General features: G+C 35.1%; 1 protein-coding gene across 3 annotated transcripts in view; it reads right to left on the bottom strand.

Annotated features, from left to right (window-relative positions):
• Positions 1 to 1,154: 1,154 nt before the first annotated feature.
• The window catches only part of LOC125060116 (amyloid-beta-like protein), a 122,184-nt gene continuing 97,385 nt past the window's right edge, over positions 1,155 to 25,953 (bottom strand). Inside the window, exons 2-17 of one of the 3 annotated variants that reach the window (XM_047664842.1) lie at positions 18,017 to 18,178; positions 16,736 to 16,871; positions 15,995 to 16,213; positions 15,553 to 15,744; positions 14,822 to 14,979; positions 14,461 to 14,568; positions 14,101 to 14,226; positions 13,682 to 13,819; positions 13,205 to 13,351; positions 12,787 to 12,882; positions 12,066 to 12,248; positions 10,982 to 11,173; positions 9,874 to 9,966; positions 8,936 to 9,037; positions 8,137 to 8,292; positions 1,155 to 2,976 (exon numbers count right to left, since the gene is read on the bottom strand). In XM_047664842.1, coding sequence (XP_047520798.1) covers positions 2,866 to 2,976; positions 8,137 to 8,292; positions 8,936 to 9,037; positions 9,874 to 9,966; positions 10,982 to 11,173; positions 12,066 to 12,248; positions 12,787 to 12,882; positions 13,205 to 13,351; positions 13,682 to 13,819; positions 14,101 to 14,226; positions 14,461 to 14,568; positions 14,822 to 14,979; positions 15,553 to 15,744; positions 15,995 to 16,213; positions 16,736 to 16,871; positions 18,017 to 18,178 — 2,319 coding nt within the window. In that variant the 3' untranslated portion in view covers positions 1,155 to 2,865. Of the gene's footprint in view, positions 2,977 to 8,136; positions 8,293 to 8,935; positions 9,038 to 9,873; positions 9,967 to 10,981; positions 11,174 to 12,065; positions 12,249 to 12,786; positions 12,883 to 13,204; positions 13,352 to 13,681; positions 13,820 to 14,100; positions 14,227 to 14,460; positions 14,569 to 14,821; positions 14,980 to 15,552; positions 15,745 to 15,994; positions 16,232 to 16,735; positions 16,872 to 18,016; positions 18,179 to 25,953 lie in introns of all 3 variants that reach the window. The other 2 variants (XM_047664839.1, XM_047664840.1) reach the window with 2 other exon arrangements.

The raw sequence follows: 25,953 nt of genomic DNA on the forward strand, positions 1-25,953 counted from the left end.
TTATGATGGCTCTGTTACAAATTATTAAAAGCTTAGTCATTTTTAAAGTCTAGAGTGGATTTTACTACGGATTATTCTTATCCATTTGCTTTTGGCACTTGCTCATACGGTGAACATTCTGAGCAGGTACATATTGACGGCGAGTGTCAGGCACGAAAGTCCTATCAGCTTTAGAAAAAAAATGTAACAGATATTTTGTGTGAAAAAAGATTGTAAATACAATGATCAAGAGAAAATTTCACAGCTTAGAATATTTTTTAATGGTCTTCAAAAAGAAGGAGATTATCAATTTGATCTGTATGTATATTTGGAATAGGATTATATTTGTATAATAATCTATTACCGTGCGCTCAATTTCGTACGTAAATTTCGTATATATATTATGTTTGTGCACAAATTTCTAAGAAACTAGTCATATCATTAATTTAATTTTTGAATTGTAATATACGTGATGTTTCAACCAGGACACTTTTATAATCGGTTCAGTTGTTTTTAAGATATGGGTATCCACGCCTATCATTTATAATATATGGCATGGTAATAATGTGCATATCTTTTTCATGTGTACTTTTTTAAATATTGTCCTGACCACTGTTTTCATATATTTTGCTTGCTTTGTTTGATAGCTTTGTTTTGTTCCATTAGTTTTATCTTAATAACTATGTCTTATGTGTTTTTGCACTTCTTGCTTAACTTATCTAATTTTTATACATTTTATAAAATTTATTTCTCTTTGTGATTGCCTGGAAGAGATCGCTCGAAGCCGATAAGGTCGCCAGATGCCCTCCTTTTGATTTAATTATGACAATTGTATTTTATGTACGTACGTGTTACGTATGTATGCAAAACGACGTCTTAATAGATAAATAATGTTGTAAGGTATTTGAAGTGTATATATTCATTATATACTTTTTAATTTACCAAACTCATCATATCCCTATTGTAATTACTTGCTAATTCCGAAAACATTAATAATTGTAACACCCAATTGACACACCTATTAGTTTTTTAATTATCTGACAAACAAATTAAGAACCGGATGTTGCTAACATATAAGGCATCAGCCCAATAACAACACTAATTTTGTATTTCTATATTTTATTGATTTAATTTGAACTTCGAACTCACAATAAAATGCAGCACAGGAAACACAATAATATTCAAACCATTTATTTATGTCTTAATATACGTGAAACAGTGGTAAGGTTTTACACAAATTAGGATCACTACATAGTACATCGATTGCTATTGACGACATCAATATTAAACATCAAATGGACAATAATTTTTAAAATACCGACAAAAGACAGATGACTTTGAGCAAAGAGTTTAGAAAAATAAGTGGTCGGTTCGTCACTTAGTTATTAAAAATACAGCGGGTACTTGATGCGGGAATAGACTTACGATACTGTGAGTTATATTAAATGCCGTAAAAGCTACGGGCGCGCCTCATTAACATCCTTCCTTTGTCGATCGTTACCAGACATATTCCAGCGACGTTCGACACAAAGCGCCGAGGCGCGTTTGATATGACTTCCTTATGTAGTTACGTCACTACGCCCGTAAATAAATGGAACTCGTGTATATAAATTAGCTTATGTAATAAATAAGCTTATAATGTATATAATACTGAGGCAGAAATACATCTTAACTACGGCGTAACATTAAGTGTGGTACGTGGGAATAGACACGAGCGCAAGCCCTTACATTATTCGGACGAATGCGATATATAATTATATTTTGCTTTATATCTATCTGACGCTAAAACATCTATAATATAATGTATTACTTTTTGTACATCTACTTATACAATAACCATACACCCACTAAGCTATACTGCTCGCCGTTGCCGAGTACTCGAACGAAACAAGCCGTGATGGCACGCGATGACTAGATTAGCGGTTAGTCAAACTCTTAGGCTGTACTGTTGTGAGCACACGGCGCTAAACTAAAAGTATTGTCCCGCGGGCAAACGATGTAAATATAGAGACGAACGAAACTTTGATAGAGATTCATAGAGAGATATAAAAGATAGATTCATGACTAGAAGTAGACTAGAAGGCCGAAAGAAACGTTCGCCCGCGCCGGCTTTGCCGCCCGTTCCTTCGCTAAGTACACAATAATTATTAAAATATATCTTCGCATTTTATTACATAAAATTCACGTTATGTTCTACCTACTTTAGAAAAGGAAAGCGGGCTTTAAGTGTAAGTAATAAGGTTCGAATTCGTACGCTGAGTTTAAATACACTGCGTACCATGGACGTTTATTCGACAAACTGCACAGATAACGGCCATCTATGTAGAAATGTGCAAAGAGATAAATCTGTTTATCAAAATTGAGATCATTTAATATCGGTAAATCAAAGTCGCGTGCGGCAATCAATATCCGTTATCTGCACAGCCGGTTGCCTCAAAACTTAATTTAAAAAACTTGCCTACAAAGTGACACTTAAAAATCTAGGACACTAGACGAAAACTTAACTCTAATCTTAGAAGGTAAATAAATAAATTTGGTGCAAACATAAATTAACATATACATAAAACAAGATCACTTTAAAGTATTGTTTGACTGATTGCGAAATATCGCAAAGAATATATTGACTAATCACACAAGCTTTATAAACATGATACCACCAGGCTCGCAGATCGAGTACATACAATTATAGGCTCACACATTCATTCCATAAAGAATTAATTCAAAGGACATAGATAAAGGGACAGGGCGAAAACCCAGAAATAGGACGCAAGCACACACCTCTAATTCGCAAGTAATCTGCTGATGGCATAACAACATAACACCCCACCTTCCTATTTAGAAAGATGGAGGAAGACAAGCCTGGCGGTACAGCGGGAGGGAAAGAATCTACTCCTTAACTTCGAAGTATTTATAAGTAGGATTTTCGTATCCGTTTATTTGCATGTTGGCGACGTGTCGCTCTTCAGGTGTGGGAGCTACTGCGCCGGTTTGTTCAACCTGCGGACAAACACGTATATTTAAAACATAATTTTATTTGAGTCACCTATGAGTCACAATACTCTATGGCTATGAGTTACATTAGATTATTACACATAACTTAGAAAGCAGATGTCTACGATAAAATAAATAAACTTAAGGGAAATGGGCGGGGCACATGGCAATAGGAACAGAAAACAGCAAGATAATATTAAACTGGTGCCCAAGGTACAATAAACGTAAAAGAGGAAGACAATGTGGAAGGTGGATAGACCAGATTAAGAAAACAGGCAAATGGCAGAGAGTGGCACGGTTCAGATAGGAATTTGGAGGCTTTTAAAACAGGGTACACATATATCTAAAAAGAATGAGATGATAGAAATATAAATATGTTTAAGTGTAAACATATCTGCGATAAAAGCTGTATTTAATACCTAAATCGCGGAGTAAGATATTTTGTAGTACATAATTAACATTTCAAAAACTTGCTGAGACAGAGTAGAAAGTTTTTTTTCTTTACAGAATTGTATTTGATAAACTAGCTCTAGCTATTAAACCCATGTTATCTCCAGTTTCCGGCTGTCATACTGTAAGCATCGTAATTGTGTAGCTCCGTAATATTGAGTGCTAAAAAATAATTTCGTACACTGTTCTTGAGACTGCGACGTCACAAAACACAAATCGAAGTGTCGTCCGTGTAGTGGAACTACCGATTTCACACAATATCACGTAAGTTCTTGAATTTCAACAAAAGTATCTCCAAAAAGTGATAATTTAGAGGTTAGAAATTCACCAATCATATTGAGCATAGACAAAAGATCAATGACATTGACACTTGTCACAGCAACAGCTAACTAGTGTTGCCAGAGCAAGTAAATAAAAACTACCACTAATTACGTTCCATAACACGCAGATTTAGTTTACAAGAATGGAAGATCAGTTTCAACTATTGTTTGATAAAATGAAGAATGAAATCTTGAACCAAACAATAGAATTGAAAGATTCGATAACAAATAATATAATGGAGAGATTAGACGAAAAACTTCAACCTATTATAACAGAAAATAGAAACTTAAAAATAAAAGTAGAAAATCTCGAAAAGGAAGTAGAAAGTTTAAAAAGAGGAAAGAAGCAAAACAATTTGATAATGTTTGGAGTAAATGAAGGCGAAAGGTCTACACAAGAATTAATACAAAATACAATACATATTTTCAAAACTGACCTTGACATACAATTACAAGAACATGAGATAAACAAAATATATCGTCTAGGAAAGGGAAAGTCTTCTGGAAAACCAAGACCAATTCTGATTTCCTTTACGAGCGAATGGAAGAAGAATGAAGTTATGGGAAAGAAGAAAAACTTCAAAAATGTATATGTTACAGAAGACTACACAAAGGAAGTAATAGAGAAAAGGAAAACGTTGCAGGCGCAGCTAAAAGAGGAGAGAGAAAAGGGAAATATCGCGTACCTGAAATTTGACAAACTAGTAGTAAAAGAAAAAAATACTAACATAAATAAGGAAAAGCGCAAAAGAGAAACGTCATCATCCCCACAAAACAATGCTCAACCAAGGAAACAACAAACTCTAATGCCGCCGATTAACAATAGACCAAATGCTTTCGACGTAATGAGGATTAGAGCTAATTCTCTTTCGTCTTTTCCCGCTAAGACAACAACTAACAAAGAATAACAATTAACTGTCGGTAAACGGAAAAATAAACAGCTCAACATGAACCAACATAAAATAACAAAACAAAATACTTCCCCAAGCCGACTGGTCATCGTGGGGAAAAATGACCACGACCCTCTAAAGGAAAAAAATAACACTAACATGAAAAATAACACTAACATGAAAAACAAAGTAAATGACATCCACATAGCAACTATTAACTGTCGATCTCTTAGAACACCTGAAAAACTCCAAGAACTAGAGCTGGCAATAGAAGAGTTAAAGTGGGATATTATAGGTATTAGCGAAATGCGCAGATTTGGAGAAGGTATAGAAAACCATGGCAAATACGTACTACATTATAAAGGGGAGACGCCCGGGCTGTATGGAGTTGGATTCATGGTGAAAGCAAATCTAGTCAACAACATAGAAGAACTTAGTGGATTCTCGGAACGTATTGCAATCCTTAATATAAAACTGCCCGTGAACGGAGATAAAGAAGAGAGATGGTCTATTATACAGGCATATTCACCAACTGAATCTGATAAAAAAGAGGACGTAAAAACAATTGAGGAATTCTATGAAAATCTCCAAAACGCTATTGATAACGCACACAAAAACGTCATCGTGATGGGAGACTTTAATGGACAAATTGGGATTCAAAATAGTGGGGAAGAAAATACCATAGGAAACTATGGGTATGGAAATAGAAGCAAAAACGGAACAAGACTAGTAAACTTTGCACTGGAAAACAGATTAAGTATTCTAAACAGTTTTTATAAAAGGAAACCATCAAAAAAATGGACATGGATCTCACCCAATGGACAATATAGGAATGAAATCGATTTTATTATGTCTAATAATAGAAAAGCCTTCAAGAACATTTCGATCATAAACAATTTAAACTTCCACACAGACCATAGGATGGTTCGAGTTGCGATGTCAGGAATGTTCAAGAAAACAAGACGATTTCAAAATAAACAATTAGCGGTACAATACTCAGGTGACCCTAAACTATTACTTAATAATCTTCAAACATCTCTAGATGCCGCGGAATTAGAGAAGAAAGAATATCCATCGATACAAGAAAAATACAACCTATTACTAAATCAACTAAAAACAGTAACCAGAAAAACAAACAAAAGTATCAAGAAAGAAGTCTCACTTACAATCAAACAATTATTACAAGAACGAAAAGAACTTTTACGACAAAAGGAAATTAAAGGAAACCGCCAAAGAGTAACAGAAGTAAGCAAAAAGATCAGTGAACAACTTAGGAAAGAAAGAAAAACTAAAAGATCTAATACAATGAAAAGTTACATAGAAAAGACAGGAGGAATAAAAAAGGCATTGAAGGAGTTAAACTACAAAAAGGACTGGATACCAAGTATGAGAAAGAAAGATGGCAATAATACAGGTAAAAGACTCGAAATATTAAAAATCGCTACAGAATTCTACCGAAACTTATACCGAAGTCAAAAAGAGAAAGACACTATAAAAGAAAACGACGAAATAACTAATGAAGAATATATACCGGAAATAATGAAGGAAGAAACCATAAAAGCAATAAATACACAAAAACTCGATAAAGCCCCTGGATCTGATCTTGTTACAAACGAACTTCTAAAAGCAACGTTACCAGTAATCGCTCCAAGACTTACAGATATATTTAATGAAATTATCAAAACGGAAAACATTCCAGAGGATTGGACAAAATCTACAATTATACTACTACATAAAAAAGGTGACAAAGGAGATATAGCAAATTACAGACCAATCAGTTTAATGTCCAATATTTACAAAGTGTTTTCAAAAATAATATTATCTAGAATCACAAACACACTTGAAGAAAATCAACCCAAAGAACAAGCTGGATTCCGTAGACATTTTTCAACAATAGACCACATACACGCCCTTAGACAAATACTCCAGAAATTTAAAGAATATAACAAAATTTACTACATAGGGTTCGTGGATTTCAACAAAGCATTCGACACACTTGAACATAGATTTATCTGGGACGCATTAAAAGATCAAGGCGTACATGCAAAATACATACGGATACTGAAAAACGTATACACAAAAAGCACCGCACAAGTAAAACTAGAATCTATAGGCGAAGAATTTCCGGTTGAGAGAGGTGTACGCCAGGGAGACCCAATTTCACCAAAAATATTTGCAGCAGTTCTGGAAATGATATTCAGAAATCTGGATTGGACGAATAAAGGACTAAATATAAATGGCGAAAATCTGAGTCACCTACGCTTTGCAGACGACCTAATCTTATTTTCGGAAAACCCGAAAACCCTAAAGGAAATGTTGCAACAGTTAGCGGAAGAAAGTAAGAAGGCAGGCCTGTCAATGAACTTAACGAAAACAAAAGTAATGTCTAACTCCTCACAAACAGAGTCCATAACAGTAAATGATGAAGAAATAGAGTATGTAAAGGAGTATGTGTATTTGGGACAGTTAATATCTACTGAGGAATGTATGCAAAAAGAAATAGAAAGAAGAATAACTAATACTTGGAAGAGATATTGGTCACTCAGTGAAGTCATGAAGAACCAGGATATGTCTATGAGGAACAAGAGGAGAATATACAATATGTGTATCTTACCATGCTTACTATATGGGTGCCAAACATGGGCATTGACAGAAGAACAAGCAAGGAAAATAAAAGTTTGTCAGAATGGAATGGAGAGAAGCACAATAGGAATTAAAAGAAAAGACCGAGTTAAACTAAAATGTATCAAAAACAAAACAAAATTTAAGAATGCATACACAACATACAGGTGCTTAAAGTGGAGGTGGGCTGGACATATGATAAGAGAGAAGAAGGAGAAATGGACGAGAATAATAACAGAATGGCAACCACGAGATAGTAAAAGAAACAGAGGCAGACAGACTAGAAGATGGGAGGACGACATCAAAAAAGTGGCGGGCCCAATATGGACGCGCATAGCGAAAAATAGAACAGAGTGGAAATCTTTAGAGGAGGCCTATGTCGAAAGACAAGCTGAAATGTAGAAACGACCGTTTACCGATACCGGATTTATGAAAAGAAAAGAAACTGTTAAAAGTTATAAACGTATTTGTAAGAAAAATTACTGTAAAAATAAGTTCAGCAATAAAGGCTATTTTATTTATTTATTTTATTTATTTATCTCCAGTTTCAAGGAAAACTTATGTAGTTAGACGGGAAGATGGTAAGGCGACATTTAAACAAAAGAAAGCATATAATGATTAAAAATTCGAAGAACAGAGAGAAATGGAAATGACTGGAGGCCGTCACCCTCCAATGAGGGGTTCATGTAAGGAAAGACTGATATTACATTGATAAAAATAATATGATTTATTCATAACAAAAACATTTTTTTAAGTAAAACAAGAACAAATAATTATAAGTAATATTTCGCATATATTGCATGAAAAAAGGCCATTTATAATTTATTTAGTACGGAGAATATGAGTAGTAAATAATCAATAAATTGTCTAATAATGTAACTAACCTGAACAAATCCCTGTGCGGATGGAGCGCGGTCGCGGCGGCGAGCTACGGCGAGGGCGACAGCGGCGGCTGCAGCCAGGGCGGCGCCGCCCACGCATAGGGCGGGGTACAAAGCTCCAGACCCACCGCTACTGGGTGCACCACGTACCGTGTAGCCCTGTGAAATATTCATAAGATGATTAAATAATTGTTTAGGGAACTCAACGCCAAATTATCATTTTACTAGCTACCCCCTTTTTTTCCTACCTTTTTGGTAGCTACATACAAATATTATGGAACATTTTACTATGCTATTACATAAAGACTGTTCGCTTTTCCTAAATAAAACCTAAGTACTAAATAAAACAAAATATTGAATTTTAATAAATATTTCTTTCCAATTTTTTGGGAATAGATTATATGTTTTGTGTTATTGTGATGTAATAAGTGTTATTATTTTATTTTCGCAGTTTTGAGTAAACGTTTTTTGTCTAGAGTTTAAATGTGTATATTAGTTGATTACTGTATAATTTTATGAAATAAATTAACCGTACTGTGTACTGTAACCAAGGCATAAAAACATAAATGGCTTTTGTAAGAAAATTCAAATACTACACAATATGTTTTATATAGTCGACAGCGATAATCATACTGCTATTATTTATTATTATTAAGTTGTATATAATATTAATCAATTATTAATAATATCTATTATTTATTTATTGTGTAAATGTAATTAGATATAGATAGGTATTTTGATCGATTAGTACCTAGATGAATTGAAAGTCCTATAACGTTGTAATAAGAATTATAATACATACGGGTTGGGTGTGTTGCAGTTCGTGTTTCAGCGCGTGCGCAGGTGGTGGCGGTGCACGTTCTTCCGCCTGCTCTAGAGCCGCACGAAGGCCTTCGCCCTCAGTCTGGAATGTATATGAACAACATAAATTTTGATGATAAAAATCACTGAAAACTGAATAAATCTATTGGAGTGATTTTATTATCATTAAGCAATTTAACCCCGTACCCAATATTCTTTATTCCTACATAATTATATTACCGAGCAAGAGATGGGCAGACGATATAAAGATAATTTGAGACACAACTTGGACAAGAAGAGCTAATAACAGAAAAGAATGGAAACAGCTGGAAGAGGCCTACGTGTCACAGGACACGCTGACTACCCAAAACGGGTCAAGTGACGTATTAGATTAAGTTTTATTTATGTGTTAGAATTAAGTGTTTTTTTATGTAACTTAAATAATCGTTATTACATTGTACTGGGTGTCAGCAATAAAGGCTAATGAACTGAACATAATTATGTATGTACACTCTATATTTGGGGATAGTAGATACTCGATTGTGAAGAAGTTGCATGGATCTGGTGAGCGCTGCCTTAGTTCTCAAGTCATTTTATCACATGTATATTATTTTTAAAACATATTTTCATAAGTATCTGATGGTCCTTATTTTAACATGTGTATGTTTGAGAGCAAAAATAAAATAATTTTAGCGGACTAACGCCATCTTGTAGCAGAAACCTATATAAAGCGTGGCAACACCGGCGTTGACTCACTTTTATTTCGAGACTTCGTGCGGAACGGACTTGTTACTAACCTAACCTCAGTATATTTTAAAAGTCTAAAGTACCTACACGTTCTAATCTTTTGTGTTTACTAATAATAAAACAAATACAGTAGTGTGCCATTTTAAAAAGATTCTAGATACACAACATTAGAACCTGAATTGATAAACTCACCTCGCCAGTGGAGCGTCGACTGGAAGTTTCACCAATCTCACCAGTTTCAGTCTCACTTTCGGGAGCCTCAGTCATTGTGCTGGTTATGATTTCCTGGAGTATGTTAATCATTGAAACTAATTTATTTTTATATACATACTAGCAGACCGGCCAAGCGTTGCTGTGGCTAAGGTTTCAGTTATATTACATAAAAGTAACCTATTCAAGGGAAACGGTAGGAAAACACCACTCATGGGGACCACCATGCTTTTTTGGTGGTAATGCCATTAAATTGTAGCTTATTTGAAACGTTGGTAGTTTCAACACAGCGCCATCTTTTAGAATTGTGACTATCAAATAATATAAAAATATTTTGCAATAAAATAATATTGCGGGTATAAATTGAGATGTAAGCTATCCTATCTTTTAAGTTAGATCAAACTGCACACGGTGTGCAAATTTGATTTAAATCGGTTCAGTAGTTTAGGAGTCCATCGCGGACAAACAACGTGACACGTAATTTATATATATTAAGATTTACGATACAGACAAGACACACAAACCTATCAGTCTCAAAAAAGATATTAAGTTATAATCGCTAACAGTAACTTATTTAGTTTTTTCTAAGTAAAGACTTTATGTGAATCCAGCGCAATTATGGCTAACATATACTATAATGTTTTTAAAGTGAAACTTCTTTAGGCGCATGAGGGTTAAATTTTTACGGAGCGTCACGAAGATGTGCAGCGTTTTTGTCGAAGTAAAGGGAGAGAGCGATTCAGACCGACTGAGAGAGAGTGAGAAAGGCAAATTACCTTATAGAAATTCTATTTTTAAAATTAAATTTTCGTATAGAGAATTTATGAAATATTAGTATTTTATATTTTATGCAAAATAATTTATCGAAATTTCAAATGACGAATTGTAAATTAAAATACTACGTGTTTTTACTATAGAAGAAATAAATTAAAAAAAATATAAAATTTGTATTAATTTTCGACATTTAATATTTAATGGATATGGATGGTATTTTGTATTCTGCCGTGACGTCCGGTGGTGAAACTTTTTTTCTTTGTGCAAAGAAGTGTAAATAAATATAAAATAAAATAGATTAAGATTCAGTACTCACAGTAGTAGTAGTCTCCTGAGTGAAAGCCGCACGAGTGGTAAGGTCATGCACTGACACCGGGGATGAGGGAGAAGGTGACGCGGAAGGAGGAGCAGATGAAGGCGTGGTCCCAGCTGAAGTGGTTTCATCCATGTCGTTCACCTCACTGGCCTCGTCATCAGTCTCTTCGCTTTCCTTCACACCGTTGGATGTCTAAAGAAATAAAGTATTAATTTAGGATCCTGTAACAATGTCTGATATTTGCGATACTGAAAATAAAACGTTTGATGGGAACGCCATCTAGTGTGTACATGTGGAACTAAATCAAAAAGTTAATAAGGGATGGCTCTTAAACTGTTAACTCTGAATAGAGACATCTATCGTTCGTGTCCCAATTATATTTTTACAGTGTATTAAATAAAGTCAACATAATTATATTTGACTGCACTAGATGGCGCTGAAAGCTAGTACCCATTTCGTTAAAACTCACAATATTTTGTTTTATATTTAGAAAATACCAGACATTTTCCTAAAACAGACATTTGATACATTAAAATCTTGAAATAAGTTTACAAATCGTGTCCGTTTTTCAATGGAGTACGCAGAGACCACAGATCAGAATTAAAATAAATAGTCTCTCGTTACACAATCATAACATTTGTAATACTCGACTGTTATTGCTGATTTCCTTGAACTGACCTTATCTATTAACGTCCCTGGCATGGTCACGGAATTTACGAACAGGTGTTATTATTATTATGGTCATTTATTATTATTATTATGTATATAAACACACTAGCAGCTTAATAACCTGGTACGCGCGTATTTCGCTTATTTTTAAAAGAAGTGGTCTGACCATTTTCGTGGCCTTTCTTTGAACCCTTTCAAGCATACCAATATCCTTTATGATATAAGGACCCTAAATGCTGTAGACATACTCTAATAGTGCTCTAATGTACTATTTATATATCTTTAAGAGTGTGGGTGGAAGGCATTTGAATGATTTTCTCACTAAATAGACCATGGAATTAGCCTTTTTTATAATATTCATGATGTTCCCATTTCAAATCAAAGCTAATCTAAACGTGAAAATGCTAGTAAGTACCTTGGCCCTCTCATTCTCAATGTCCTGTCTCTGTCGTGTACGTTCCTCTCTCTTGGCGTTGAGTTGTTCGCGTGCTGCCTGCTCCCTTTGTACCTCAGCCTCAATGCGGTCAAGCAACAGTTCCTCAGCCTCAGGAGTCATGGACATCAGGGAAACGGCCATGTCGTCTTTAGATTGCATAGACTGGAATTTATTGGTATTGATTAAAGAATACGTTATGTAAATTATTGTGTATTTAGGGGCTCGAACACACGATGTTAAGATTTACAGTTTTTTACGCCATTAAACAAATCATTACATATACATTTAGAGTGAAGTGCCTAGCCGCTTTGCACTGCTACAATATTGTACAGTGGCGTAACTATACCATCTGGGGCCCGTGCAAATTCTTTTGATGGGGCCCTATCAGTAAAAATTGTCCTTCTCAGTTTAATTTTAATACACTTCTAGATTTTCAGCGTACTCAATTACACGTTGTATACGTCCCACTAATGGCCATAGGCCTCCTCTCTTAGGCGAGTGGGAATGGTCCGTAGTCCCCACGCTAGCCCAATACGTATTGGAGACTTCACATTCATCCATAGAACATAATATCTCTTGGGCAGGGGCCCTCTTGGGTCGGGGGCCCGTGGCATTTTGCCAGCCCTGCCACCCTATTGTTACGGCACTCATATTGTATTTAGAGCATATAGGGCATGTATATTTTAATAATGTAGTATACCTGAACATAATCTTCAATAGCGGTCCCGATGCTGGCGTAGAGGTGAGGGCGACGACGAAGGGCGGACAAGGCACGCTGTAGGGCGCGGTCAGCATCCTGGTAGATATTTATAAATTATTAAACTTCTTAATATTTCGTTCGTCCATTTGAAACAGACCAGAATGTAGGATACATTTTTTATTTATTAGCTAACTGTATAGCTTACTATTGCATAGAAATATTAATATATTGATAAAAACCTATATAGTTCCAGAAACATTAATGCCAGCTCCATAAAATTGCTAAAAATTATCTCTTAACAGTCGAGGCGTTTATAAAGCCTTCGTGCATACATGAGTTATTTTATATATATTATTTTACCTTAGCATCACACAATTATTACAAATGCTGCAGTTTTAAGTACACCCAAGTCACATACCTGTAACCTGTCAGCAGCACTGGACCGTTCAGCAGCAGCAGCCTCCCTGCCAGCAGCGGCAGCGCGACGCCACGCCGCTAACGCTCCGCTACGTTCAGCCGCCAAAGCTCGTACAAGACGTTGAAGGCATTTCTGAACTCGGTGGGCCTGAAGAACAATTTTATTGTATCTCATTCAACCATAATAAAATGGTAATCATATTGTGTAACATTCACATATGTTTTATAGACTGTTTTCATGGACTGTATTTACTGTAAATAATACAAGTTGGGATGTTGTCAAGTGGTATGCATTTGATAAAACATATCATAAATAATGTTGTTATCAATTAAGTATTTATTAAGTAAATTTCACTGTGCGTATCACGTTTAATCAAATGGAAGGTCATGTATGTAATGGTCAAGCAATCATTGTTTACTCCAAAAATAGGTGACCGTCACATCATACAATAACAATGAATGAGTGGACCTTTCTTACATTTGGGGGTGCGTCTCGAAGAGAGCGAGTGTAGCAAGCAAGTGCAGTTCGGCGACGTTGGGCAAGATGGGCCAACACGCGTTGTTGGTGCAATGCAGCCAGACGACGACGATCAGCCACGCCTTCTTCTTCCAAAGACTGCGAAAAATGGCGTATGTATTATTAAGTGTTTATGGGAGTGCATGGCACTCATATGAGAGTCAAGGGTATAAACTTAAATACAGAAGTTAAAATGCTTTAATATTTTATGTTTTCTCGCATTGACGGAGATTCCCTTACTTAGGCGACTTCATGAGTCAGGCGGTGCAATTCTAACAGAATTAAAATCATCTTTTAAATCATATTGCTATATATATATATATAATATATATATATATATGTGTATAATATATAGGAACCTTGCCATATAATTATAATACCTGAATGTTAGACTGGAACTTAGCGGTCATACGTTGTCGGAAAGTCTGAGCGGCAACTGGGTCAGAAGCCATCATCTGCTGGTACCGATCCTCTAGCTCAGACCATTCGCGCATCACCTTTGTAATCTGAAACATATGTGTTATGGACTTTTTAACTAATTAAGAGGCTGACTTTTACGAATAATTATATTACAATTTCTTTAAAAGCCGTAATGATAGAAGAGTCATTGGATTATTACGATATTGTCTATCAGTAATACGTAATAAGTTTCTTCTTCACACCAATTATTAGATGCACTCTAGTCGCATTATGTCACGTTCCGCAAAATCACATCATAAATAATAAGTTCTTGAAGATACCTTCTCACGGTGATTTTCTTCGAGTCTCTGCTGAGCGTCCTTGTAGCTCTGGTGTTCAGTGCGTGGGTCGAAGTGGGAGAAGTAAGGGTCGGATGTTGCAGTTGACGCCTGTGAATAACACCAGACAATCACAAACACGTCCTTCCTAATCTTAACTAACTACTTCATATATGTATTCCTTTTTATCGAAACAAATATTATATTTAATATTAATTTCAGTTAAATCTATATTAACAGTGTCATCACAATATTTAGCTGTACGTAATTTAAAGTAATATCATTAAAATTATAATGACGCTTTATAATCCAGTACTTTTGAAAGACTACTTTTATCTTAAATCTACAGTGACATGAAACTTACAGCAGTAGTGGTGGTAGTAGTGGTGGTTGTAGACGTAGTAGTAGATGGCGCAGAAGAAGATTCAGGGTGGGGCCAGGCCGAGTCATCACCGTCCGTATAATCATCGTCCTCGGCGTCATCATCACGCGATAGATCGGCATCTTCATCTTCATCCATGTCTAAAAATAGAACTTTATTATCAATTAAACTCAATAAAACCGAGATCGTTAAACTATCCAGATATAAACTCGCTAGTCACATAGAAATTACACTAGCCAAATTGGATTTCGAATCTACAGAGGCATTACTACATCTTGGTGTGACTTTGAGGTTTCAAAAAATACAGGCACGGTGCACGATCATAACAACTTTCAGCTACACTCTCAAATCAAAACTCGTTTAATTTGTTACACTAAATTTATTATTAGGAGATATAAGATTCACATTTTCTGAAATTTTGCCATGAATTCAATTTGATATCTAATAAGAGTTTTATAATTTATTATCAGAGAAAGCAGAGCTGTCTTTAAGAGGTGACTCCCGTAGCCTATGGACAACCAGCAAGCATTTCAGGAAAGCTGAAAGTCGGAAAGTCCGAAGAAACGCTGTTTCTTTATCAGAACCTTCCCTAGGAGCCGATTTACAGTTGGTTCAGACAAGGAAGCGACTAGCAAACTTTAAAAGCTTATAGGCAACAATGGTTGAGCTGGCATTTTAATTTCTGAGAGTTTTTAATATGTTTATTTCCTTACCGTCATCAGCGTCATCATCGTCATCATCGTCGCTCAAGTTGAGGGTGTCGTCATCGTCATCGGCCAGTGCATCTTCATCATCAAGAAGCTCATCATCACGTTCATCCATCGCAGCAGATGCGGCAAGCATTTCTTCACCGCCAGGGCTCACGGGCACACCAACTTCCATGGGTTTATGCATTTTTACATTTTCTGAAATATTACCATCAATTCTATTTGATATCTAATAAAAGTTTTATAATTTATTATTTTCAAAAACATTAGAATGGTCTAATTATCACACTCATAGCTAGCTAGATTATTATATTTGTTACGCGTTAATTTATTTATTAATATGTTCTTGCTTATTGCAAAGCAAGCTAACCAAACCTAAAAGCTAAAGAAACTTTCGTTTTTAGAATAAAAAATAGGATCTTTAAAAAAATATAGATAGGTCTTTTACCTTTAAAATGTTTTGGGCAACAGACAAACTCGACGCCTGAGAACAGGCTGATACCACAGGGAAGCAGCATAGCGAAAGTGCGCAGACGAAGGCCACGTTGTGCACAAGCCCTTCCAGCTGTAGCATTCCATCTGGAGAACTGCCAGCATCTGCTCTGGTTGTGGATGTGGTCGAAGAGACAGCTCTCGGGGACCAGCAACGCGTCCGATTGGAATGGACCTTCTGCCGCCAAACGATCTTTGCAGTTAACGGGAATTTATGTAATACTTCACATTCTTAGAGGAAGTTTCTGATCAAGCAATAAGAATGTTTTTTACGAGTAACCTATAATCATTTCATTTCTGCTAAGTAATTACTAAAATTCATTATATTTTTACACGCAAACAGATGATTTTACTCATAGCAATTTCCGCCAATTTAATCACATTTTTTTTTATCCTACCCACATGTTTTGTCGTCATTATTACGTATAAGATAATCACTTCTAGTGTAAAAAAACAGTTCATTTCTCTCTTTTTTAGTTACAAAAGTATAAAAAAATGTGTTCCGTTACAAAACTGTAAAACACTCTTTATGCTTCTCTTCATTGCTTCATGAATGTTAAGTAATATGGTACACCCTACATTCTTTAAGGTATGACCAATTCTTAAGGTAATTTGAAATATGTTTGCTGTTTCACACACATAATTTAAATGCGTTTGTATTTATTGTTGTACATGTTAAATAAGCTTAAATACATACCAAGACAGCGGAACGGTTTGACCCAACGAGTGACTTTGCACTTAGCGGCGTTTCCGGTTCCGAGTTTGCACCAGTTGCTCACTTTGACGTAGTGAGAGGCTTCAACGATGTTGGTTATATCGTGGCTTGGGTACACCTAAATGTTACAATATTTATTACAATATGTATAGAACATTTATGCAAAACCCTGAAATTAGATCAAGTTCAATCTATGGTAACATAATATGGTACTTGCGATACAGACGGTTTGGACGATGGTTAATAACATAACATAACATTTGTTACTAATAAAACACACACAGAAACCCATAATATAAAAAAAAAATGGATGAAGTTATTTTTTTTTCTTTTAAAGAACAAGGTACGTTTTATGTGTGTAATGCGTGTGTGCTGTGGCTGTAATTGGCCCTGGTTCAGCATTATGCTGAGAAGCAAACTGTTCCACAGCGCTGGTCATTCTGCCAGAGACCACAGCAACTAGTTTGCGCCTCAGTCGCAAAAAAAGAAATATAATGTAATAATACTAATACTTAGTAGAAAAAAAGAATAATATTAGTAAGTAATGAAGGTTAGAGGTAAAAAGCTATAAGGCTTTTATTTCAAATACCAACACAGAAGTAAATTGTACCAGTAAAAAGGCAGCGTGTCTCTGCCTCTATAAGAGAGCTTCGTGACTTTACTTTTGACTATCGGGAATTATGGTAGAATTTTTCTTTTTCATTGTTTATTTAAAATTAAGTCAAAATTATGAACTTCACTTGTAACACTGAGACATCGCAAAAGAGCAGAAGACATAAGATTAACTTCCTAAGTAGAGGACATTATAAAGAAAATAAGGCAATTGAAATGGCGATGGACAGGGCACATGACAAGAGATGGCAGCTTGAAATCGACAAAAATTATTACAGAATTGCAACAAAAATGGAAAAAGAAAAGAGGAAGACAGAGAAAGAGATGGACATACGATATAAAGAGAATAGGGTGGCACAACTTGGATAAGAAGAGCTAACATTAGAAAATAATGGAAGCAGCTGGAAAAGGCCTATGTGTCACAGGACTCGGTGATCACCAAAACCGGCACATCTGATGTATTAGATTAAGTTAGTTTATGTAACTAAAACACTGTTTATATACATATTTGTATTACACTGGGTGCAGCAATAAAGGCTTACTAATAATGAACTTTACTTAAATATACATTGTTCGATAACGTCTGAGACTACCTAAAAAAAAATTAAAATCAGGATAATATTATTATTATTAATTTAATTAACTTTATACCTTCTTGCAGTAATCCAGTATCTCCATCTTGTCCTTCAAGCAGTTGCGCGGTTTGGTGGTGAGGTCGGGTGTCCAGCGTCCGGCAGCGGACATGTATTGCGGGTGGTAGGACGCGCCCGCCTCGCACAGAACCGCCACTTGCGGCTCCGCACTGTTTGTGGTCTGAAACAAATGAACATTTGTTAATTATAACTTAATTAACGATTGTCTTTTATTAACATAACTTTTACACATTTAAAGAAAACACTTTTTTAACGGATTGAAGCTACGTATTATTATAAACTTATAATTATTTTACATAATTTTAAATTTAACCGACGTTTGCGTGCTTTACAGCGTGCGTGGTCACGGTGACAAAATTTAAAATAATGTAAAATAATAAGTTTATAATAAAACATAGCTTCAATCCGGTAAAAAAGTGTTTTCTTTATAGTTAAGGATTCCAAAGTTTTTATCTTTCGTTTGAGTTCCTAGATACCGTTGGAATCTCGAGAAATCTAAAGTAGTTCGTTACAGCTTAATTTAGCTATTGATATGTATTTAACTAACTGTATAAGTTACTGGCATAACTTAAATAAATAAACAGTTACGTAAGTATAAATTAAAGAAATATGGTATAAATCCTTAAATATTCGTTTCCAATTATTGAAAACAAACCCAGGGTGAAATATATTGAATTAACCTTTTCCGTGACCAACACAGACTCCATAAGAGTTCAGTCACCTGAATCGGAAGACCCGACGTCTAGACAGCACAACACTATTGGGAACGATTGAGACGCCATTCGTCTTACTTACGCAAGACATTTTTGTAATATTGAAATTGATTATACCTTGCAGATAGCAGAGTTTATTAACAATAAAAGTAAAATAATTGATAGCAAGAGTCGCTATGACCATTACTAGCAATCAGTGGTTTGTACGGCTACTTATGGTGATAAACAAAAGTGATTATATTTCAAGAAAATTTTGTTACAAAATCGTCCGTTATCTTAAAACCAGAAGCTAGAGAAAGGTACAAGGCATGTTTCATAAAGAAAACCCTTTCTTTCAACAGCCCTGCGATTCTGTAACTCACTTCACGAACTCACACAGCGGTTTTCGCATCGGCGGTCTCTCTCAAATCAGTCGTGAAACAGTCATTTTATGATTTGGCATTCTGATAAACAATATAGTACAAGCTCCCACCTTTTCAGAATGCTAAATCATAAAATGACTGCTTCACGACTGATTTAGGTTTAAAGAACTTTATTACTCATAAGAACTATTAGTTCGCTTAAAATGAGATACAGTAGGTAGTACTTAATTCTAAAATTATATAATATTAGTCTCTCTAGGGCGTTGGAAACATTACTGATTGCAAATAATCTTTTAGATCAAATAATCTTTTAGATTTGAGAGCGACCGCCGATGCGAAAACCGCTGTGTGAGTTCGTGAAGTGAGTTACAGAATCGCAGGGCTGATGTCTAGATTATTTTAAACGTCTTATTACCACATTATGACAAAACAACCTTTGCAAATTTAAAATATTAACAATTCTATTGTTACAATTTCCATATCACAAGGTAACCAGGTAACTTTCCTCATACTTGAAAATACATTCTTAAGAAGCTTTTGTAAGTGGAGCTTATGTAAGCACATGTGAGCTCGTTGCATTATCGATCGAAGATCGCTGTTTGCACGGAACATAGTAAACATGTGGAGGGCTCACGGGCTATTGAACCCTGATTTAATTTGCCAATTGAATGTAGTTAGCCATTATTCTTATATAATAATAATTACGCCTCATTTATTCCTTGAAACATTTATCCGTAATTACAAAAGTGCAATTTTATACAAGAATATTTTTTTTTCAAGGACCCCTTTTTTCGCCATTCTGAGATATTATTGGACGTTAATCGAATAGTTCTGTCTATGAGAAATTTGTTGCCAAGAGGCTCTTGCCTGATTTATGTGATTTTGTAAATACTATGGAACAAGGGGCAAACAAACAAACACTAAAAACTTAACCCACGTAACATCAAGAGCAAATTGCCGGCTTTTTAAGAAAAATATTCTTAAATAAGTAAGATCCAACCTATAAGCCTTAAGTAGAAACCGTTATGCATGTGGATCACAATATCCGGATTTTTTATGTTTACACAAAATTTTCATCTCGTATTATTTTTGATTTTGATTTTGAAAATTATTTAGCTTTTAAGGTAAAACAACAGTCCAATTTCGTAATATTGATTGTTTTTCTCTTATGTACGGTTTTATGTAACGTTATACCGATTTGGTGACACCTGGCTTAAAATATATTAATCATTTTACATCTAACGTAAAAAAAAACTTTGTCGCTATCACCTTTTAGGTCTCGGCCTCAGATTTCTGCATCTGTTTCGTGATCACGTACTTTTTCTAATAGGCATTAGTATATTTCTAATAAAAGGTGCATTCTGTTCCAGACACGCCGTCAACTTTGGATCGGCCCGGTTTCCTCGAGATGTTTTCTTCCACCGTACGAGAGGAAAATCCATTGGGACAGCCGGAGATTGAACTTACGACCTTAGTGATGATGTGCATGCCAGCACTGATACAGTATACATCTAAATAATTAAACAATATGTATTATATTAAACAATGAACACGTTAAAAATCTGTCGAAAATGTCGTACCGCCGTCAAAACAATTTGCCTACTGCAAACAGTTTGCAGGTAGCACTCGGCGTAAACCGTTGTCGTTTGTTTAGGTCCGGCAACTTTGTTTAACTGCTACAGAATGTGTCCATTAAACCACCCCTTTATTACCTTGTTACAGTGGCAAGTCAAGGTACTGTCAAGATTTTTATATCACTGGTCTTTATCGAGAAAACATTTTGCTAAACGTATTTAGACAGTGTTCATATAGATTAATAATACTTTTAAATAAATTGTTTCACAAGATTATTAGATTTAAATCTAATAACGTATTTGTATATAAAGAAAAGGACATTTTATTTAAATTAAGATGAAAGTATTATGTTTAGTATAATAACTACAATTTCTTACCTACCTTATTTATTGTCCGTTAAATGAACAAAAGATCTACTGTTTGTTAGGTTAATTAGTTAATTTTTCATTTTGTACATATTCTTTTGTTTTATTAAAATTCATTTAGTTTTTAATTTTATTGGATTTGCATTCTTGTTGAGGGTTACCTGTTACAAGATTTTTGTTTTTGAATTATACATAATACATAAATTATTATGTACTTTAATTACATAATCCATTAAATAATAATTGACTTTAGATAGACTTTAAACTATAATTATTTTACTTTTGCTCATGCTCAAATTTGTCCTAAACATGAAATGCATATAATTTGCGGCAGAAAAAGTAAATAAAAAAACTCCATTCTACGTAATTAATTAGGCTATAAAATTATTTTATATAATATAATTAATTTTTATGTTTTATATATTAGTATGTAAAATTCGCGTGCAGTGTTTGTGACTAAGCTCCCCCGAGCTCTGACCGATTTTAATGCCTTTAATTTTCGCTTTCTACCTTCGAGCCCCATTTTTAAATGCTCATAAGTTTAGTTATCATAGCGATATTAGTTCTCTAATAATCATTATATGGCAACACAATGTTTGCATCGTCATCTAGTAAACTAATAAAAAATGGCCTGTGTACATTGTTCATTTAATTAAATAATTGTCCACATTATAGGAGACACAACTACAAAAGAAAAATATAATATTGTTATTATACAAAAGTTTATCACACCTGAAAAAATAATTTAAATCAAGATCAATTATTATTTTCCATAGCTCGTTTATTCGGGATATTTTCGGGATTCCACTTTTGAACAAGGGCTGTTAAATTGTTCGTTTGTGTGTGACAGCAACGCTTCCCATTCAGTAAAAATAATTTGAGAAGGGACACACATTAATCATGTTTATTTGTGAATTTTCTCTTAGAATTTTCAAACAGAAATAATTAATGTTTGTTGTGAAATGTAGCTTTTTGAAAGTTTTTGAGGCTCTCATGTCCGTAAACTTTTGAGCAATACAAAACTAAGATACTAAAATCGGTTAGTATGTCACAATAGTTATTACTATAAAAATAAATCAGTGGCGCTACAACCTGTTTAGGTCTTGGCCTCAGATTTCTGAATCTGTTTCATTATCATTTTTTTAATCTAATAGGCAAGTAGGTGATCAGCCTGCAGTGCCTGACCCACGTCGTCGACTTTTTGGGTCTAAGACATGTCGGTTTCCTCACGATGTTTTCCTTCACCGTTCGAGCAAATGTTAAATGCGCACATTGAAAGAAAGTCCATTGGTGCACAGCCGGGGACCGAACCTACGACCTCAGATATGAGAGTCGCACGCTGAAGCCACCAGGCTAACACTGCTCGTTACTATAGCAAATAACAAAAGTAGGATGATACAAAAATATACTTTGCTATAAGGTTGAGAAGAGAATCCAGGTCTTCCCTAACCGGTGCCTGAAACAAACCCTGGGCATCTTCTGGCTTGAGAAGATTTCTAATGAACAACTACAGGAATGGTGCCAAGAAACTCCAATATGCCACCAGATCTTACGTTGCAAGTGGAGATGGATCGGACACACACTTCGAAGGGAGTGTGCGGATTAAGATAGAACGCGAGCGTTGTGGACACCTAGAGGATATAGGAAAATGAGTCAAGTCACCGTTAAGAGGTAAATCAAATTTGGCGTTGGATCACAAACCAAGCCAGGCCCTGGTCATGCAAGGTGTAATGGCTGCATACAAAAATCTTGTAAAACAAAAACTTGGCGATTAAGAGGAGTGTATTCTAGTTCTCATCCGTTCTACGTCCTTCATTTCAGAACTGCAGCACTTAAATTAGAGCCCTTTTCTATGTTTATAAGCCTAATAAAGTTTTCCAAAAGAATTAATGCTAGTTAATGTAAATTTAAAATACTCTTCTCAGCAAATAAATTTTAAAGACAAAAACCAAAGCCTTATATATAAGTTGACGGAATATTGGGGTCGTTGGGTTGCAGAGAATTTGTCTGATGGCGCTTATCTGGAGCTAGAAAGAAGAACGTTAGCCGTAAGTAACTCTCCAGAAGCCAAAGTGGTTCTGTTCAAGGCGTATTGTCAGTTGTTTTACTCGTCTATGCGTCCCGTTTTACCCAGAAGGCATTGAATACCTATTCATTATAACAACATGTTTAGATTGCTTGGCAAGCAAAATAGCCCAATGGCAATTGTTACTAACTCTAACTAAAACTACAAATTCAAAATCATTTATTCATTTAGGTTACACAATGTACGCTAATGAACGTCAATCAAGAAATGCTTCTAATTTTACATTTACTGCCAGTTCTCATAAAGGGCGTAGAACGGACAAGAAAAACTGGCAATAAATTCTCCGCCACTCTTTTTAATCGCCATGTTTTTTTTTTACAAAAAGTTTGTAGGGAGCTGCAACCATTACGCCGTTGTAATGTCAACTTTAAGTAATTAACTATAATAAAAAATAAAAAAAAGATTTGTCCTCTATCAGCAATAGGCATGGTGAAATAGGAGCACGCACTTACATTCTCGTGGGAACAACACACAAATACATAGTCGAAATAACTGACATATAGGTATAATCTGAAATAATGAAGATGTTATTATTTATTCATCAGCATAATCCATTTTCAAATCGATATATATTTCGAACTTTTAAATCAACAAACTGAGCGTTTCATTACTAGGGGACAGGCGTTTTGAAGTATAAAAACCCGCCATCACCATCCAGCCGTATCAAGTACATTTGCCAACTCGACTCAACTACGTTCGCTCTGCCGCCTCGCCCGACCCAACTTCTTGTTATTTCACAGTTAATTACAGACTTTTCACTTAGTTATTTCTATTTCCTTTTGGCTAATTAACTTTAGCGCACTCGCTCGAAATTGCCAGTCTTGTTATTTGTAGTTCACTTAGATATTTGCGATCAACTCGCTTTAAAGTTTTTCGTTGTGTTGAATTTATTATGAAACGTTTTCTACGTTATTAATTATTTTTTAAAATAATTAATTAATAACGTTTCAACTCTATAAGGCTTTTGTTTTTTTTATTTAATCGTTAGCGAACACTTACAAGGCACAAATATTAATATTCTAAGCATTTATTGGGGAGAGTTGGTTTATATATGATATCGTATAACGAGAGTTTGGTTTTTATTATATGACGTAGCAGTGAAGAAAGTTCAAAGTGTAAATGCACGGAATATTTGATGTATTAAAAGATATGGGACGATTTTAACATCCTTTATACCTCATATTAAAAAAAAACAGTGGCGCTACAACCTTTATAAGTCTGGGTATCACATTTTTGTATCTGTTTGTTACGTTTGACTATAAAAAGAGTAAGTGTGGAGTTTCTTGCCCATTCTTCTCCACACGAAACTACCTTTTTGAAGGGACAACTAGAATCGTCTTTATATTTTATTTGACGTTCCAAAGTGCCATTTTAGGTGGTCTAATTGAAATAAATGATTTGACTTGACATTTGTGTTGGTTTAATATTGCTTATAACGCAAATAATGTGTCAGTCGTTCCACAACTGAGCGTTTCATAATGCAGTTTTTGCCCCGCACCATCCACTATATGGAACCAGCTGCCCACTGAAGTATTTCCGAACTAATTCGATTTAGGGTCTTTCAAGAAAAGAGCGTACCAATTCTTAAAAGGCCGGCAACGCACTTGTGAGCTTTCTGGCAATAGGGGGTAGTATTACTTAACATCTGTTTTTTATGTTATATAAAAAACCTATCCTACAACCATTAGCTCTTTATAATATTAGTATAAATATTTTCATTACATAGACGCTAATGCCCAGACATTGAGCACACATGTACAACCTAAAATAATGTTTAATTAAGGAGTGATTAAAGCTTTGCAATTAGAAATCCACGTCGAGGCGAACTCGTAAGGCAGTGTTGAGACAAGTTGCCTCGTTAGTAAGTTTGTCAATACCTTTGACAACATTTAGTGGAAACCGGAATTGGGAAACCTGTTTGGGATAGGTCCTTTAACATGAAGAACAATAATAAACTGTTAATTAAATAGCTGGAATAAATGAGCTGGGAACCCTGACACAGGTATTTTTTACTTAAAAGAGTGTAAGATACACATTGTAATACATATGTACTTATAATGAATAGACACATTTTTTTATTATTTTAAACTTTTAATTAAATAGCTGATTAATAGTGAAAGCCTGTGATGAAGTTACAATGAATTTTATATGCGAAATTAACATCCTTGTTTATAATATATCTTCGACAAGAATTGTATGGAGGTAAATATTTTTTTTTCAGAACAGGGGGCAATCTGGCAGTAGCCACATCTGATGTTTAGTAATACCGCCGCCCATGGACACTCTCAATGCCAGAGGGAATGCGTTATTACGCCTTTTTTATTAAAGAAACCTAAGTCGAATTGGTTAGGAAATATTTCAGTGGGCAGCTGGTTCCACATAGTGGTGGTGCGCGGCCAAAACTGCCTTAAAAACGCTCAGTGGTGAAACGACAGACGTCGAGGTGATACAGGTGAAGTTTCGTTTTCTCCCTCGACGTCCGATGATGAAATTCAGCTGTAAGTATTAATCCGAACACGCTCCATTGTAAATTCTCAAACATATGTCTATTTTGAGCATTTGCGTTGTGCCGTTAAAGAGATGTTTTTAATTAAAGATGTCTAAAATGTATTTTGCTAATGTTCAAGACGTAGTGGAGAATGTTACGAATACCATGGACTGCAAAAATAAACCATTAAGTCTTTTCTCAACCAACTAAAGATCAACAAGACTGTCAACTATCATTTAGCGTAGATACTTTGGCCATATTGCCAGGAGATAACCGAATAATCTCGACAAGCTGGGGGTGGTGGCAGGAGAAGTGGTGTGGAGGTAGCAAGTCGATGTACCTACAG

This window comes from Pieris napi, chromosome 21 (genome assembly GCF_905475465.1).
Source record: "Pieris napi chromosome 21, ilPieNapi1.2, whole genome shotgun sequence".
NCBI lineage: Eukaryota > Metazoa > Arthropoda > Insecta > Lepidoptera > Pieridae > Pieris > Pieris napi.